This window comes from Serinus canaria, chromosome Z, assembly GCF_022539315.1.
Source record: "Serinus canaria isolate serCan28SL12 chromosome Z, serCan2020, whole genome shotgun sequence".
Lineage (NCBI taxonomy): Eukaryota > Metazoa > Chordata > Aves > Passeriformes > Fringillidae > Serinus > Serinus canaria.
This window is the reverse complement of record NC_066343.1, coordinates 39,495,839-39,513,828: the sequence shown is the minus strand read 5'-3', so window position 1 is coordinate 39,513,828 and position 17,990 is coordinate 39,495,839. Positions and strand designations below refer to the sequence as shown.

The following is a 17,990-nucleotide window of genomic DNA, read 5'->3' as shown; positions in this document are numbered from 1 at the left end:
TTACATAAGGGTTCCAGTTCCCGCTTGAGGACAGTTGTTGGACAAATTCTTCTTGGACAGAAAGAAGTGTTGTTTCAGAAGGCTGGGCACTTCCCTGTTCCTGCCCAGCAGACACATACAGGTTCCCAAAAAAGCATGATGTACCTATGCTGGCTGCTGATAACTTGCTCCAGCTGGGAGCTGGAAGGCAACCATACACATAAAATCACATTATCCTAGTGGGCAAAAAACTCTTTCCTAGTACACCAAAGCCCCAGAGAAGAGACAAGCTGGAAGGAGTATACTGGTGGGGATGTAGCCTCTCACTTTCCAGAGTACTCATCTGTAATTTTTATGACACTGCGCTATCTGAATTCTCATTATCTGACGCTCTTGTTCTCTTTGTACCAAAAAATCAGTGATGTACATGCAAATATGTGGGAAAGAGAGGAGTAGGGGAGGAAGTTCTGCAAATGTCTATTTTACACCCAGATGTTTCTCTCATAAAAGACATCTGCTTCAATGCAGATTTTGGAAAGCATCTTTATGATGGCTCCTTTTCTTACACAGCCTTTATAGTACAAATACCCAGCAGAGGTTCTGCTTTCTTTGTCTGCCAGAGCAAAGATTTCTCTTTTCCTTTCCTTCTTTGCAAACAGTGTTTCGTGGGTGTGAGGGAAAGATCAAGTACCTCTTTGCTTCTAATCTCCATTTTTTCACCCCTTCAAAAGTAAGATTCTGTCTTCTTTTCTCATTTTTATTTGGCCATTGTAACAGCCAAACAGGATCATTACATTCTAATTAAAAGGGGTTGACTCTTCATTGTGGACACGGCTACAAAAACTGGAAAGCATGAATTCTTACAAAAATCTAATCACCAATATGTTCAATACAGGAAGGCCTCAAGTGTCAGCCATAAAAGGTTGGGAAAGATTTCCAACATTTGAAACATTTCCAAATGCCTCATAACATTGCAAACTTCCACAGCATCCATCTCAGCTAGCATCTGATAGCATAACAGCTGAACAGAAGCATAAAAAAATCCAAGGTGTCAAATCTTAGTGCAACGGGTTAAAAGGCCAGTGTGTTCCTACATATTGATGTTGAGAAGTAAAATCTATCATTCATGTTTCAAGTGACCATGCTTATGCAAAAGAGAAATGACTCTGTTAATTTCAAGTTTTTCCCCATTATTTTATCTACATATAAGGGAGAAATCTTAAAATCTCACAACTGACTCAGAAACTCTTGGTCTATATTAACTCTCAGCAAGAGACTATCTAAAAAAAATTTAAATAGTTGTACCTATAAAAGCTCCACATGACTCCCCTCTACAACCAAGTCTGACACAGCCAAGCACCCACACAGAGACAGACAATAGGACTGATGGCAGCAGTGTGTGCTCATTCCTGCACATTGAATCATCAGGTTGGAAAGATCATCAAGTCTGTTAACCCAGCACTGCTGTGTCCACCACTAAGCCATAGTGGTGTCCCCAGGCACCACACCCACACATCTTTTGAACCCTTCCAGGGAGGTTGTTGATTCAACCATGTCCCTGGACAGTTTGTTCCTGTGACTGACCATCCTTTTGGCAAGGAAATTTTTCTTATATCCAGATTAAACATTCTCAGGTGTAATGTGAGGCCACTTTCTCTTGTCTGTTATTTATTACCTGGGAGACAAGACTAATCCCCACCTGGCTGCACACTCCTTTCAGGGAGTTGTAGAGATTGATAAGGTAACCTCAAGCCTCCTCAAGACTAAACAACCACAGGTCCCACAAACCTCCTCACAGGACTTGTGCTCCAGATCCTTTACTCACACCAGTGCCCTCCTCTGGACATTCTCCAGCCTCCCAATGGCATTCTTGCAATGAGGAACCCAGAACTGAACACAGGGTTTGAGGTGCAGCCCCACCAGCCCTGGGCATAGCTCAGTTCTTGCTCCATGCGTAGTTGAACACATGTTTCTTGTAGTGCTGCTGTACAGATTCTGTGGCTGCCTTCTTTTACTGTCTGATTTTGGGGATACAGATTACTGCCTTTGCAGATGACAGTCCATTGTCTCTGGATTTTCTAGCACATGATGGATTTTCTAACACACAGCTTCACATTTGGAGTAGACTTTTTTTTTTTTTTAAGGCAATACCATACTTCTCCAGCCACAGGATATTAAGGTCATTTTAACAAAGTGATGAAAGCTTCTTTTTGGTTACTTGATACTTCTGTTCTGAGATTTCATGCATGAATTATTGATCTGATAACATGGACTTCTGCCTTTTGAACAACAAAAATGAAAGTATGCTTCACTGGGCTGAGACATATCCAGAGATATCAAGGCTATTTCATGTCTCTAGCACACTAAAAGCAGTCTCCCAAGGCAGCTGTGTCAGTCTCAGGGCTAGATGCCTCCTCTCTCCCCACCTCCTGCTCATGCCTTTAACCCTAACACAGGACCTTGGTTGACCCTCTTGATGAGCCAGTCAATAGCTGAGTCAGGCAATAGGAGACTGCACAGTTAAGGTGTTTTTGTTTGGTTGTGGGTTTTTTTGTTTTAATTTGGTTTGCTGTTGTTATTAGGTTTGGTTTGGTTTTATTGTTCTGAATTTAGTTTATATACTTATTCTTTGATTCTTTTAATTTGGTTTTTTTGTTTGGTTTTGGAGTTGTTTTATGGGGTTTTTTGCTTGTTTGTTGGTTTTTTTGTGAGATTTTTTTTTGGTTGTTGGTTTATTTTTTAACTCCTTCTCCTAGTTCACACTGTTGTGATTAGTGCTGGTGCAAAGGAGAAGGTGGGAATCCACAGAAGTGGATGTTGGGAAGAGAGCCAGCATCACTGTCAAAGAGCTGTGAGATCAGTTCAAGCTGCAATTTGATAATATAGCCAAGTTTTCTGCAGGAAAAGACTGTAAAGTCTAAATCCTGTTAACTTAGCATCTGGTGATATTTAACAACATATAAAGTATGCAGTTAAATACCACCAGCAAATATGTCTATTAGCTCATCATTTCCTTTCAGTTTTTTCCTCAACAAGCTGTCTGACTGAAAGGAAATGTAATTTTCAAACACAAACATAACACAAGCATTTAAAACAAGCACTCTTGGGTGAGCATGTAGCAATAAGTCACCAGTTTCCAAAAATGGATTTAATTGCCTAGATTTGTAAGTGCGCTTTCAGGATGCAGGCAAGGACTTGTGGCTACAACAAAAAGCTGCTGTTTCTCTGCAGTGGTGACAACTGCCCAGAGGAAGCACAGCAGGGGTATTTGGCTGCTAGAAGGCAAATTCTCTGATATCTGTATTTCACAGCAGAGGTAAACAAGTAACTGTTAAAACTAACACCTGCTACTACTAATTATAACAAGGTATGAACACAGACAAAGTAATTCACCCTGTGCTTGCTACCTTCAGTGTCCAAACTCTGAAGAATGAACAAAACATGTTCATACAACTCCTATAAAATACAATTAGGACATACTCCCATGAAAAGAAGATATTCACCTAGCTATTTTCTGTTTTCCATTGGCCAGAAAAAAGCAACAACAAATATTCTATTCCCAACCTCTGAAATAATTACCTCACTATATCTCAAGCAAGAACCAATGTCAGATTTTGTTTGGTTGGCTTCATTTTTATTAGGACAAAGGCAATTATTCTCATTTAAGCTGGCAATGCTGTTCATGTCATTGTTTGTACTGACTCTATCTCAAAAAGAAATGTGTTCAATGTGATATTAAAAATATAAAGAAATAAAGAAATACATGCAAAACATTGTTATACAGAATAAATTCAGACTGATCTTCCAATAATGTCCCATTTTGTCAAGGAAGATAAATTAAAGAAGATCATTCCTAGCTGATCTGCCTGAAATTAATGCCCTGAAATTAAATTAGCAGACTAAAGCAGAAAGAACAAAATATAAAAGTAAACAGAATCAAGAAAAACAAAATATCCAGCAGTTAACAGCCAGTTTTCACTCCAGAATGACTGCTGACACTATTAAGAAAAAGGTGGCATCTTGAGACTATTTATTTCCTAAGATCCTTTTGCCTGACAATGGAAAAGGTTTTTTGAAACAGAAATCAAATAGCAGTAACTTTCCTCACAATATATCTCTCATAAGGCTAATGCACAGTTTTTTGAGGATGGTGATCATTACTGGGTATGACATACAGAGGTTTAATGATTAGGAATACCTAATGAAAACTAGTAGATTTTTTTCATACCCTTGAGTCCGTATCATACCTTTTTCCATATGCCTTGTAATAAATATCAGCAGGAATTGAGTAAGTGACTCACCTTCATCTAGAGGAACCTCTTCCTCCTCGCAGGGAGAAGGAAGGAGAGGCTGCAGAGGTTCCATGTTGATTATGAGTTGCTTGTTCAAGGAGGGAGAGCTGCGACTCTGGGTGATGCTCGTTCTAAAAGAATGGGGAAAACAGGGTCAGTTTGCTTACTGTAAATAACTGCAGTCCAGTAGGTCTCATCTCAGAATCATTTTGCATAAATTACTAGGCCTTGAGCTGTTGTAAAAAGCTCTACACACTGAATGCTGCTTTCAGCTCTTTTGTGTTGCACCCTCCGCAAATGTAAACATTTCAACATCTGAATTGCCAGAGAGGTTTTGTGCTGATTTTGCTCCTTTACACTGCCTGCTTTCCTTTCTTCTTAAGCAGGATTTCAGAGTGTTACCCCTCTTTACAGTGCACAGCAAACACTAATATTTGGATTCAAGGAAGGGAAAAGTTGTTCCATTGCCTCCAGAACTGGAAAAAGGATTTGTTACAGTTTGAGCACTGAGGATCAAAGACTAAAGAAGAACAACTCTATCTCTGTGGTTTACAGATACAGAGTGCTCTCACTCAAACCCAGGCTCCCCAGGTGTTGTCTCTACACCACGCCTCCCAGCACTCACACTGGTTTTCTTTCTTGCCTTACTTCACTCTAAGAGGCTTTCCTGGTAGCAGTTGTTAAATATGCTACGAAAAGTTTTAGGAATTCTGCAGATTTTATTCAGGCACGATGCTTATTAGCCTAAAAATGTATTACTGAGAATATAAAATGGCTCTTTTGAATATTTTGTCTAGGATTTACATGATACAGGGCTAAAGCAAGAGTCCTGCAGTAAATTTTAACCATTATAAAACCATTATAAAAAATATTTACTTTGACAAGAGCAAAAATTAAATGGAAGAGTATCCTACTTAACTTCAAATGGTATACTGATACGGTGCTGAAGTTTCACAAAATGCATTTCAAGTCTGCACAAAAGGCTCAACTTAAAATTCCACATAAGCTGAACAAAGAACCCATTGCAAGTCAGAAGATGGAACTGTGTGTTGCTGAAGGTAAGGGTAAACTTGGAACTCAGGTGTACAGCTCTTAACCCACACTACCTGTCAGTAAATATTCCGTGGGAACAAACAAGCTTTCTTGCTCAATTGACATGATTTCTTGTGCCATAACACGTGCCCAAAGATATTTATATCCTCATTTGTATTCTCTTATAACTATTTATTGTAACTATTTAGTTTAAATTTTCACTATCCACAGAGGATTTTCACTCAGGTTATTATAATTACTGTCACTCCAACCCAATGGTAAATCCATAGGCTTTTTATGCAATCCCTGAATCTTTGTTCTTCTTGCAAAAAGCTCTCAACTCCCAAAATACAAGTTGTGCCTGGGAATAGCCATAGGCTTCTGCTCCATATTTATTTACAAAGATCTCTCCTCCAGGACACCCTGGAAGAAAAACAAGAAATCATTCATTCTGTGCTTGGCAGAAGAATTTGCCACTGCATTAATCCTGCATGATGACACACTCCAACAGATTTTCAGTACACAGTGCTTTAAATGTAATTTCCAAACACAGAGATACTGAGCAATACCCTCCTCTCAACTACATATGTCTTTCTTAATGCAACGATGGTACAACTGAATTGATTTTGAGGGTGACAGCAAAGGGGGGAAAAACACAGATATATAGCTATATAGATATATAAATATATAGATATATAGATATATAGGTATACAGATATATAGATATATAGATTTGTGTTTACATTCAATCAAATATTTTTTCTGAATATTTCGCTTCTGAAAACCCATCATTTCCTATCCCCAAATCCTCTTTTTTAAAACATGTAACTTTTTTAAAACATGCTCTTTTTTTGAGCTGAAAATTTTCTATAGTTTTTGCCTGCTTGTGCTTTTAGAAGGATCAGCTCTCTCTGTCTCCCATTTAACAACCTGAGATATAAAAGCATCTGAAATAATTATATTCCTTTTTCTTTCTAAGAAACTGAACTTGGAGCTTCCACAATATTATAAATGCAAGTTTTGTACAAAGGGTAATGATAAAAGAGATACATTGCTATTTATGGATAGCAATGCTATTTATGGATGTTAAATCCATATGTTGTTGCTTTATAAAATTATTTGTTCTCTGATCATCTTCTTCTTTATGTACACTAAATTTTAAATTATGTCTTTAAAATACTTCTAAATATAGAAGTCAAAGAAAAGCAAAATAAAAGATAAAAAATAAATGTATGAAAGTCTTTTCTCATCCTGGAACAAAGAAACCTCTTGGATAGTAGGCAATAAACTATTTCCTAAAGTGAGCAACTATTCTCATTTTAAATGCATTTGTGTGCCTAAGTACTTTATACTGTCTCAATGATGCATCTATATTCTGCCTTCTGTGTTTTCATTTAACACCTTCTAGACCTTCACTACCACATTTTAAAGTGTAATCTGGAAAAACGTGTTTGAAATTATGCCTGCATGGCCTAACTATTAATTACATAATGTGGCTGAACAACGTATTATAAATATTTACTGCAAATATATTCCCATCTTTTACTAAAGACAGTCCACTTTTATCTAAAATATAGACAGAATAGCAATATCCAATTAAAAATAAACAAAGCATATTCCTCCCAAACATGAAATCTCAACAAAAAATGGAATATGGCTGTAGAATGTTCAGACTGTTAAGTAACTTATTTTTTAAAAAGTTTTCAAATAGTTTTCCCTGAAGGCCTCTTTCTTTTCTCCAGAGCTTTATTCAGGTTATTAGGAATTTTTACTGTTACTACAATGAGTGATAAGGACCTGAAAGAATTAGTTTGCTTGCAAAGTCTAGCAGCTTATTTCTTACAAAAACAAATTTTATTCAAAAAAAAAAAAAAATTCACTAATATTTTTTCCTCTTTCCTGAATGAACTTCCCCCTTTTTAATCTAACTGCATTATGGAAAAACCTTGAAGTGTACTTTGAAACATACCCATAAACATATACAAACCAAGAACTTTCAAAATCAAACAAAATCTAGGAATGAAATTGGAGTGTCCTTTTCTGTCAGGATCATATAACAACAGCTTATCCCATAACACAAAAAATAATAAAAGTTATCAATCTGGCTGATTATTTAAACTCAGCTTCAAAGCAGCACAGATTAGGTTCCCCTTTATAGGAGACATTTGTCCAGACTTTGTAGCATTGTCGGACACATATTTCCTAAGGCTTGCATGCGTAATTGTGGAAGCTCAGGATGACATCCATTGCAGCTGATAGAAAAGGAAGGAGAATATTTCTGTAGAAAGCAATAATCCTCCCTAGTCCTTAAACTTTAATACTGAAAGTCAAGACATACCTGTGAACTTCAGGAGGTTCCCTCTGGATTTTAGAGCTTGCCTCCACAACCTCTTTGGCTACTTTTCCACTGCATTAAAAGATGAAATGAATATTCAACTAAATATTAAGATACATGCCAAGAACTAAATAAATGTATAAAATTAAGTTACATTTAAAAAAATATTTAAATTAAGCAGGAAAAATTGCAATAAGGTGCATACATATTGTTCCCGAATAAAATTGCCCACAAAAAAGTTACCAAAAAAAAGCAACTTTCTGTAGTAGAACACCACAGGTTGAACTGGACTATCTATCTCACATCTGGTTCAGAGCTGCCCAGCTGCAGGGGGCACAAAATCTCTGCATTGGCCACACATCCTAGTTTTTACAGGAGCTACACCAAAAGTGGAGCTATCTGCTGGTGGAACTACTCTTGACAGAAGTGTCTGTGTGAAAACTCCTGCTTAATTTTTCAGTGACACTAGAAAAGGCAGCAGGAAGACTTTCAAAACTTGATGTCAGCTAGGCGCGAACAGACCCTCCAGCAGTAACAGCCCTGAATTTGCCATGAGTAATTACTTACATTTTCTTACTTCCTGAAATGATTTACTATGAATAAGAAACAGCAAACACCCACCTATATCGAAATCTACTGCCTTTAAAGAATATCTTGCTGCTGGACATTGTCTTGATCTGGCTGGATTTTGCATACCTTGAAAAAAAATAACAGAGGCTGTCACCTTTTCGAGGACATGATAAGCAAAAATTAACCAGGCAAATTAAAAGCTTTGTTATTTTTATACCATAATGTTCAAAACCTGAGCTTTTCAACTTTTTTAAGGCCTTTATACAAACTAGAAAATGAAGCACACATAAAATCATTCAGACAGCATAGAATGACTGAACATGGAACAAGTGATTGTCATGAAAACAAGAAAATTAAATGCAGACACTTTCTGCATGTCTATGAATTTTCATTCCCAGGATGAAGGAAAGACCATGGTATTTCAAAGGCTCTGGGACTTGTGTCCTAACACCAGCTTGTTTGTGGGAAAATATGGCTATTTCTACTTTTCCACTAGGAAAACAAAGAAATAATAAAGACAACAACTTGTCTCCTGAAGTAGGTGCTTCTGCAATATCTCTATTCAGTCAGCTTCTTAGTAGCCTACATCATACCCAACTGCTTCTCTGTAATCAACAGGTACACCGCAACATTTTATCTTTATAGAAAAGACCATGGAACAGCACCTCACAGGCCATTTCCTTGATGTTCTCTTGAAAAATGGATAATTGATTCTGTACAGCCTCTAATTCCCAGATCCTACTAAACTCCCTAAGGAGTTCATGAGAGTACAGGAAGAGTAAGAAGGAAGGAGCAGCAGAGAGCAACTGCAGTCTCCATTCCCCATCTCCCTGCTCAGTACAAGAAGGACATAAAGGAGTCAGAAATGAAGGAGTAAAGTTGATTCTGGAATGAAACAGGGGAAGGGTTTTAGTTCTGTCTTTGTTGACAAATTGAAATAGAGTGAAAAGGTTAAAAGGAAATTAAATTAAACTTCTCCAATGCAAGTCTGTTTTACCTGTGACAGTAATTGGTAAGCAATCTTTCTACCTATCCTAAGCTATAGGCTATTTTATCACACCTTTTCATCTTGACCTGGTGAGTAGAGGGAGTGAAAGAGCAGCTGGGTAGGCATCTGGCATTTAGCCAAGATCAAACCCCCTAAACCATGTGTTTGTGACCAAAACCCAAGCAGTTAATATTACAGCCATTTCACAACAAGAGCAGAGGGGTGATATTCCTCTGAGTCTCCCTGAAACATCTTTACTTTGAGCTAATATCTACTCAAAGAAGGTAATTTGTCTTCTTTAGGGGGAAATCATCTTCTATTCCTTATTTATTTCTTGTAACATGAAATAAAACTACTCAAACACCATGCAGTATTTTCCTACTTAAACCTACTGAAACAGAAAATGCTTCCAGACAGACTTCAAATTAGTCTGTATTTATAGACTATACGTAGGCTTGATATAGTCTCAAGCACAGTAAATGCTGACATAGATAATTAACAAATGCATTTTGCCAGCTCCTACTTCCTTTTTCTTTTCTATCCAATTAAATATATCAGTTGGATAGATTATATATTATTGTATCACTGTTGAAACTAAAGAGAGTCTCTCCTCTAAATTAAAGCAGGTCATTAACATTCAGATTAGAAGATACATTTTTCCTACTTCTTTTTTATTTACCCTTACAGCAGCCCCCTGGTGTGGCTGTATGCCAACACAGAAACAGCAATATTTATAAAATATGTGAGAACCTGTAAGGAAACACTAAGTAGCAAGGATAAAAGCTGCATGCCTAGAGGGAAGCATCAATAAACAGATCTAACAAAGTCAATGGAGGGCAGAAAGAATGCAGAGTTTTTAATGAGGAATTATTAATAGAGTCTCTTTCAGGGAATAAGGAGGTTGATACTACTTTTTTTTATCACTTTACAGGCTTTTTTTGTATAACAAGATCACAGGTATGTTTCAAAATGTATCTAAGAACATTTTCTTTTCTTCCTTAAATCATTAAAAAGAACTGTTTATTTTTTAATCAACTCTTACAAAGTCTTGGATTTCAAGTGGAAGAACAATTTCCTCCTGGCAGAAGAGCCCAGAGAATCAAGCACGACAGACTTTTTTCCCTTCATTCTCAAGACTTTCTACAGCTGGGTTAAGATTTACTGCTGTGTTTCCAGACACAAGTGCAGTACTCTGTCCATCTCATATCTCACTACAGAACAGCAAAAGCATGGTGCTGGAGCCAAAACCCTCCTGTCTCATTTAGATTTTAAATTATTTCTAATACTAGCTTGAAGTGAAAGAATAATCCCCACTAACTTGCATATTTTCTGTTTATATTTTGCCTTCTGTTAGTTAAATGGAACATTTCAAAATGCACAATCCTCCACTCACATGCACTTTTTTTTTTTTTCCTATTAGTATAGATAATGACTTCAGGTGTACATACTTGTAAAAAGCCTGATTCTCCACCCCACACTTCCAAAGATGCTTGCAGGCTGCTGGTGTAGAGGTATGGAATGACAGCACAGCCTTCTTCTAAATGCAAGGAAAAGAAAGTAAATGAAAGCAGTGAAAATGCTGAATTCTCAGATTGAAATAGCTCTACCTGATGGCATCACCTTTAACCAGATACACTGAAGACTAAGTTTTCCTGTGTACTGTAAATCTGTGGTTCACCCACAGATGCACACACAACCCATATATAGCTGATATTTAAACTGCCCAGGCAATTTTTTCAGAGAAAATGAGATGCTTCAAGGAGGGGAGGAAGAGCATATGAACAAGTGGCCTTTAAAACAAACCTATAACTGGTCAAAATCAAATGAGGGAAATCTCTGTGTTCAAAATTCTACATCACACAGTTGCTGCACCACTCACACCCACCTCTCCCTCCTCTCTACCATTTGATGTCCTACCGTCAAAACCTCCTTGCAAACACACCAGCAGTCTTGATACCTCTGGCATTATTTCCTTCCTTCATTTTTTTTCCCTCACCTACATTCAAAACCATAACCTTAGGCTGTATATCTCTGACCTAGGGAAGAACTGATGCAGGCAGAAGTCTCTAGGATTCAATGACAACAGCCCAGTGATAGGACCCCAATTACATGAGACACACTCTGACCTTTTCAGCTCACCAAGATTTGAGGATGGGACTGTAATTATCACAAAAATACCTCATATTGATCCAAGTATCAATGCTTTCTTGAATTTGCAATCATATGCAGACATCTTCTATACTTTAGAGTGAGTGAGTACAGCTTTAGCACTTAAAAATAAATTAAAACTTGACTCTAAAGGTGTCCAAAACCATGTACAATCCACATAGCACAGCGTGAAAATTAGGTGAGGAATGTCTCAACCCTTTGCATATTAGACATTTTTTCAAAAATTACATTCATTCATATTCTTTATTTTAGTTACATTATTAAGTACAATTATTGATTATTTAGTAGTTTGATTATTTTAAAAAATGTCTTATTCAATCTTAATTAAATACAGAAGTTCTGTAAAAATATTAAACACAACCTCTTTTTGAGCTCCAAACACATAAAATGTCTTCCCTTCAAATTTCAGTTTATAGACATCACACCTACAAAGAGAAAAAATATTTTAGTATAGGAAAAAAAAAGATAGATCTACAAGTAAGAAAAGTAACTGGCATGTAAGTTTTCTTGATTAACAAAGTCAAGCAGGCAATCAAATTACAAAAGCCCTCTACAGACCTTACAAGATTTAGCATGAAGTTACTTAATAGTTTGATTTTTTTAGAGAACATAAGCCCAGAGTATTTCTTTTACATCCTTATGTACCTTCAAAGAATTAACTTTGTCTGCTGGAAAGTGAAGAGGAAATTAAAGGTACACAGAATCTTACATATATATTATATTTATGGGACAGTTTGTAATTCCTCTTACATCTTAAAATCTTACAATGTCTATTGTAATTAAATTGAGGGAAAGATAATATTCTTTTCACTATACTTATTTATCTGAGGCTTCATATCACACATCTAAGTAACAGAGTACTTATTACAGAGCACAACAAGAATAAAAAGAAAATGCTTAGCAACGTTTGTTATAAACAGGCTTTTTTGAGTTGCAAAATCTGTATCAAAACTTAATTTAATCAAGGTTAAGTGCTCAGTCTTCATATGGAATAACAGTGAACCATAAAAAAAGGCAATGTCATTCCTCTGCTTAAATTGTAATGGAAATTTTGCCATTACCAAAGTTAAAATGGAGCGTCTGCTGGTTTTGATAAATTTTGCTAAGGGTTTTGGATGTCAGAGTTGAATCTTGGAGGTAAGGAAAATGTTATACCTGAAACTTTATAACAAGTTTTCCTTTTACATGAGAAAACAAAAAATCATTGAGAAAGATTTTACGTTGAAAAGAAAATATCAAATACAAATTTGAGTTTTTATTGTGTAGTGCAAATTTCAGATAAAATTAGTTACAGTTACTAGCACTGACTTCTAAGCCTCTGAGATGTACAGAAGCAGTACATAGTGTTCAGATAAAACTCACCAGACTGACCTTTTAGCCTCTACTGTATCACTGAGAGTTTATTGGCTCCTCCTCCATCACTGCTTTACTTTTTATCTGGTTTACATATTAGTGCACTTAATAAGTGTGCCTAGATTGCACAGAGGATGCATAATCCTCAAGTGACATGAGAAGCTAAATGCTGGGAGATTCATTTCCCACAGGTTGGTGGGCACATGTTTGGCGGTGCTACTCTCTCCTCCGTGTGCCATAGACTGACATCACTGTTATGTTTTCCTTGTGCCAAAACCACAAACCACTGCAGTACTGTCACCACAGCTACCTGCAAATAACCCTGGGGAAACTGTACTATAAATCCTCGATTGCAAAGGATAGGGGTGTCCCCAGAGCTCCACAGGGAACTCAGTTGTACAGACAGGACTATGCTGATTTTACTTTCTGAGGATTTCAGGTTATTCAATAATCAGGGAAGTTTCTACAGATATGCAGCAAGGAGCCCAGCTTCACCTTTTTTCCACCTTTGATCCCACAAGACAAGCTGAGAACTCAGAGACGGAGCAGTCACAACTGTTGTTGGCATGCATGCAGCAGCAGGGCTAAAATGAGATTATCAGTGTCTAAGCATGACTGGTCACTTTTCACCACACTGCTGAGGGTGTGGCCAGCTGCTCTCAACATCATCTACAGGAGCTCAGTTTTACCTCTTCCTCAAATGTGCCTGAGTGAGGCTAATAAATTAAGTAAGTCCAGGAGTTCAAAACCAAACTAACCAAGGACAATTGCAAGGACAATTGCCCGTTTCTTAAAAAAAGAGACTAAAAAAAAAAAAAAATTCAAATGCATTCTCACCTCCCCCTCCTCTGTTTACCAAATAAGTTCATTTATGGTTTCAAATTTAGGGTAATTAAATGAGGAAATTGCAATATTTCCAAAAGTCAAATAAAGATTAAGGTGGACTCTCTGCCAGTAAACCTCACTGGTGATTTACAGATAGCTGAAAATCAACTTACTCAGTTTCAGCATTTGTAAATTATGTTGAGTAATGAACTCTGTAGAATAATTTTTACTGAGAGTTGAATGAGACCAAATTGTTGTTGTTGTTGTTGTTATTGCTGTAGTTGTTGCTATCTAAAATCCTTTAAACCAGAAACATGTTGGGACAGGAGAGGCAATATTCACATGGTTTTCCTTAAAGACAGCAAATGCAGGTGAAGATGGTAGGCAGAGAAGACACACAAGGAAATATGCTTATTTATTAAAATATTCTTACAACATATGCTTACCATTTTAACAAATGTATTCTTTTATTCCCCTGGAAAACTACAAATCCTGCAGCTGTAAATCCTAAAAATGTAGTTGTCCCGAATAAGTCCTTGAAAGAGAAAAAGGAACATAATAACATAACTTTCCCCACATCCAATGAGGTATTTATTACTGATACTGAGGCATTTCTTACTGATTTTTTACTGATAGCATAAATTGCTACTTCATTCTAGATAACCTTTATTTTATTTTCCTCTTCAAAACAAATTTTGCCTTCAAAATACACACTTCTAAAGGAAAGGACAGCCCTTGCAATAAAGACCTCATTTAGTTCTAGGCATTTGAGTAACAAAATGCTTTGTTTCCATCTACCTGTAGCTGATGACACCAGGAACTCCTTAGGTAGACAAACCAAATTTATTGAAAATGTACTTCTGTGTATGTTCCATTCTTAACAGGAGGACTAACTACAAACCAGGGATTCATATCTGCTTCAACACTGATACTTTTTAAGATTTCACAATACATTGCTCCTCTGCAAGATGTTGTGTTGGAAATACTATTAACAGACAGCATTTACTAATATAAGCTTCTGGTTTGTACTCATGGACTCTTCAGAGCAAACAGGAAGAAACAGTGGTTACCTTTCAAATAGAAAATAAATTTTTTAAAATATAACTCCATTATAAAAGTTCCAGCTTATCATTTTTGATTAATGATTGAGATGATTTTTGTATTAAATCATGGATTTTCTGTCCATCCCAAGTTCCATACCTTCATCTTGATAATCAACTTTATTATGCCTTATGTCTTAACAAAAAAGTAAAGGGGGACAGAAACAGGGATGGTTCTGGAGCAGCAGTTGCAGCACTGCAAGGAGCATGTCACAAGGAGCCTGCCAAGAACCTTGCTTTGAAGTTCACTTTGAGAAGACAGACAAATTTTCTACAGGCATGGGTGATGAACTTCTGATTGGCCCCCACACTACAAGCCCTGCCACACAGGTAAAGGAGTAATTCTCAGCCAGTTATGCCTCAGTTTCTGGGATGCCTTTTTAAAAATCTACAGTATGGTTTCAAAGTAAATTTTACTACATCACTGACTTCACTAAGCTCTGAGCCAGACCCTGTCTTCTGCCTTTCACACAGGAGCACCATTCCTAACAAAGTGTATACAAAATCTTATGCAGTTTTGTGTTAGAGCTGGCTGCTTAAGGATGACCACCACCAGAACAGCAAACTAAACTGGACTGCTGTCCCAGCAGAAGAGATAATAAATGGGACAAAGCAACAGCAGTGGCTAAACCACCAAGCAAGTCACTCTAAAAATAAACACTGCAGATGATACATATACAACCAAGTAATTAAAAATGCACGCCTACAAGATAATCAGAACTGGTAATCAAGATCACCTTCTTACAGAAGACCGCAAAATAACAAAGTGGGAAGTAGGGCTGGGAAGTGGGTTTTCCTCCTTGTACATTTGGCTTGCTGTTCTTCCTAAGATTTGTGTATTTTGATGGTGTTTGAAAAACTGATCTGCCATGGACTATCAATGTTTTGCATTTTCTTGTCAAAATAATGGTGAATCTTCAAAATCTTGGCAAACAAAAAATATTTCATACCTGGAGTAATTAAAAGAAACCACACTAAATGCAAAGAGATTACAGACTGCTATCAGAGTTTATGCCATTACAATCTACTAAATTCTCCTGTGATGTTCTGCTTCCTCTGAGGAGATCCTTTTTTTGACTGATGCAGAAATGTTACCCAGTCTGTGTTCTTCCAAGGCTTAAGCAAGATATGTACTTCCAGGGCAGCTTTTTTAGAAATGGCTCGCTATTTGCACCCTGATAAAAACCAGAACTAAATCAATTCCATTACTAGCTTTTAACTAAATGTTAGTAAAAAGAATGTTTTATTAAAGGTTAGTAAAAAGAACTGTTACCTTGCAAGGATGAGGATCAACACCATAAGTTTCCAAAGAATTTGCTTTAAGAAGCAAGTTAAATTCAGCAACAGCTGGGCTCTGACCTCTGAAATTAAAAAGGAAAGCAGAGGTTGACAGCAAAAAGAAATAGGAGAAAAAGACTTATTGACTGGAGAATTTAAATGCCTAAAGACAGAGGAAAGGAAAATTTTCACTGACATTCAAATTATTTCAACCATGTTTTGTTTGTAATAAAAAGACAGAAAACTTTTTATATCATTTCCTCTGCTGAATTGTACAGGGCCTGATGTTTTCAGGTAAATTCTGAGGATTTTTTATAAATCCTGAGATAACAACAACAGAATTATCTTATATTTTAAAAGTATTTGTTGTCTTTTGATACCCTCATGTCGGCCTTATTATGAAATAAACCTCAGCATCTTTTTTCCACAAACTCTTGCTCCCCGTTTCATTTAAAAGGATTGTGAAGATTAACAAACATTCCTTCCAGTGCAGGCTATAAACACAGCAATCATATTACACTGCCTACTCAGATGTATGCCTAATTATAGCAATGCCTGCTACCAACATGATAGCTCAGAATCTGTCAGCATTTCCATTTATACACCCCTATTTTTAGGGTGTCTATAATCAACAGTGAATATGCACTAAAGCCCAAAATGTGACATGAAGACTTGGGGTCTAGAGTAAGTTTTATCTGATATTTGGTAAGCTCTAACACAGATTTACCATTCCCTGTTGGATAGTATTTCAGACCACACTTTTGTGGATCTTTTAATTCTGAATTAAAAATATATATATTAGAGAAGAAGTGGCCTTCTTTGTCTTTCTTGTTTCAGTCTCTTTCTCACCACTTGCCAGTGGAGAAGAGCATTTATTAAGTGGAACCAAAAATTACAAATGTGTATTTATACAGCTAATAGTTAAGGAGAAAGCAGCATGAAAGCAGCAATCAAAACAAAAATGTTTACTTTTCCACTCAGTTTTTTGGTAGCTCTGCTAAGCTTTTTCTCCATCTTAAATACTACAATTCACAATTTTATATGTCATCACAACTGTAAGCCCAAAATGACCCCTAAAAAGACAACAATTTTATTTCATGTACCAGTCAACTGCATTTGACAGAAGTGAATAGCTAGTTTGACCTAAATTTCTTTGAATAGTTAGGTTGCATAGTGAAAAGTCAAAAAAATAGTTTGGTTGCTTATTAGATATCAGGCCTTACAAAAACAAAGGATTACATAACATATTTTTTTAATCCACCTCTGTTTGCTGGCACAAAAGATAATCAATCTTCTGGTTTTAGTGGATCAAAAAATGGCTAGTAGTTTGATACAATGCAGTTTGGGGAGTTGGTATACTGAAATGGGGAAAAAACCTCAACTTGCTATTACTATTAAAGAGACTTTAAAGAAAGTATGATCAAGCTCCCCTCCCATACAGCTCCCATGCAGCCTCTGCAACTATGATGATTCTGTGTACATCAAGTGAAACAAGCTGTGATAGTTGGAAAAAAAGGAGAAGACACGGACAAATTTGATCTTATCCAATTACAGACTAATCAAATGGCAACAGTGCAAAGCCCTAAAAGAACATCACAAAGCACAAGAGTCAAGGACAACATCAAATGAAAAAATCCTCATTCAGCTCTTATCAAAGGATTAAAATTTAAGCCTTGATAATATGCTTTTCGTGTGTAACTTAGTAATGAAATTTTTCTTACTAAATAAAAATATAACTGTAACAAATCCTATCAGCAAAGTCAACATTTTTTAATCAATCACTGTTCTTACATTAGATATGCCTTCAATTTGCTTTGTTAAAAAACCTTTAAGCTTTCTATATGCAACAAACAGCCCTACACAAGAATTTATAGTTACTCACTTATGCAAGAGTTTTACAGTGAAAAAGCAAGGAATATTTAGGCAGTCATATTTGCTTCTTTGAAACTCAGTACTCTCAGGAAATTCAGGTCTCAGTGCATTTATTGCTCTTGACCATAATTTTCAGTATTAATTCAGCATTGAGGGAAAGATATTCTCTTTCTATATGTTGCAGGCACTGCAGCATC

The 17,990-nt window shown here is 36.5% G+C and overlaps 1 protein-coding gene across 3 annotated transcripts in view; it reads right to left on the bottom strand.

Annotated features, from left to right (window-relative positions):
- FRMD3 (FERM domain containing 3) overlaps window positions 1-17,990 on the bottom strand; it is a 134,845-nt gene that overhangs the window by 10,324 nt on the left and 106,531 nt on the right. For 2 of the 3 annotated variants that reach the window (XM_050987090.1, XM_030237053.2), the window contains 7 exons: window positions 15,917-16,004; window positions 13,990-14,078; window positions 11,727-11,790; window positions 10,645-10,733; window positions 8,260-8,334; window positions 7,642-7,710; window positions 4,281-4,402 (listed from right to left, as the gene is read on the bottom strand). In XM_050987090.1, the coding sequence (XP_050843047.1) occupies window positions 4,281-4,402; window positions 7,642-7,710; window positions 8,260-8,334; window positions 10,645-10,733; window positions 11,727-11,790; window positions 13,990-14,078; window positions 15,917-16,004 (596 nt within the window). The remainder of the gene's footprint in view (window positions 1-4,280; window positions 4,403-7,641; window positions 7,711-8,259; window positions 8,335-10,644; window positions 10,734-11,726; window positions 11,791-13,989; window positions 14,079-15,916; window positions 16,005-17,990) is intronic. The other variant, XM_050987089.1, reaches the window with a different exon arrangement.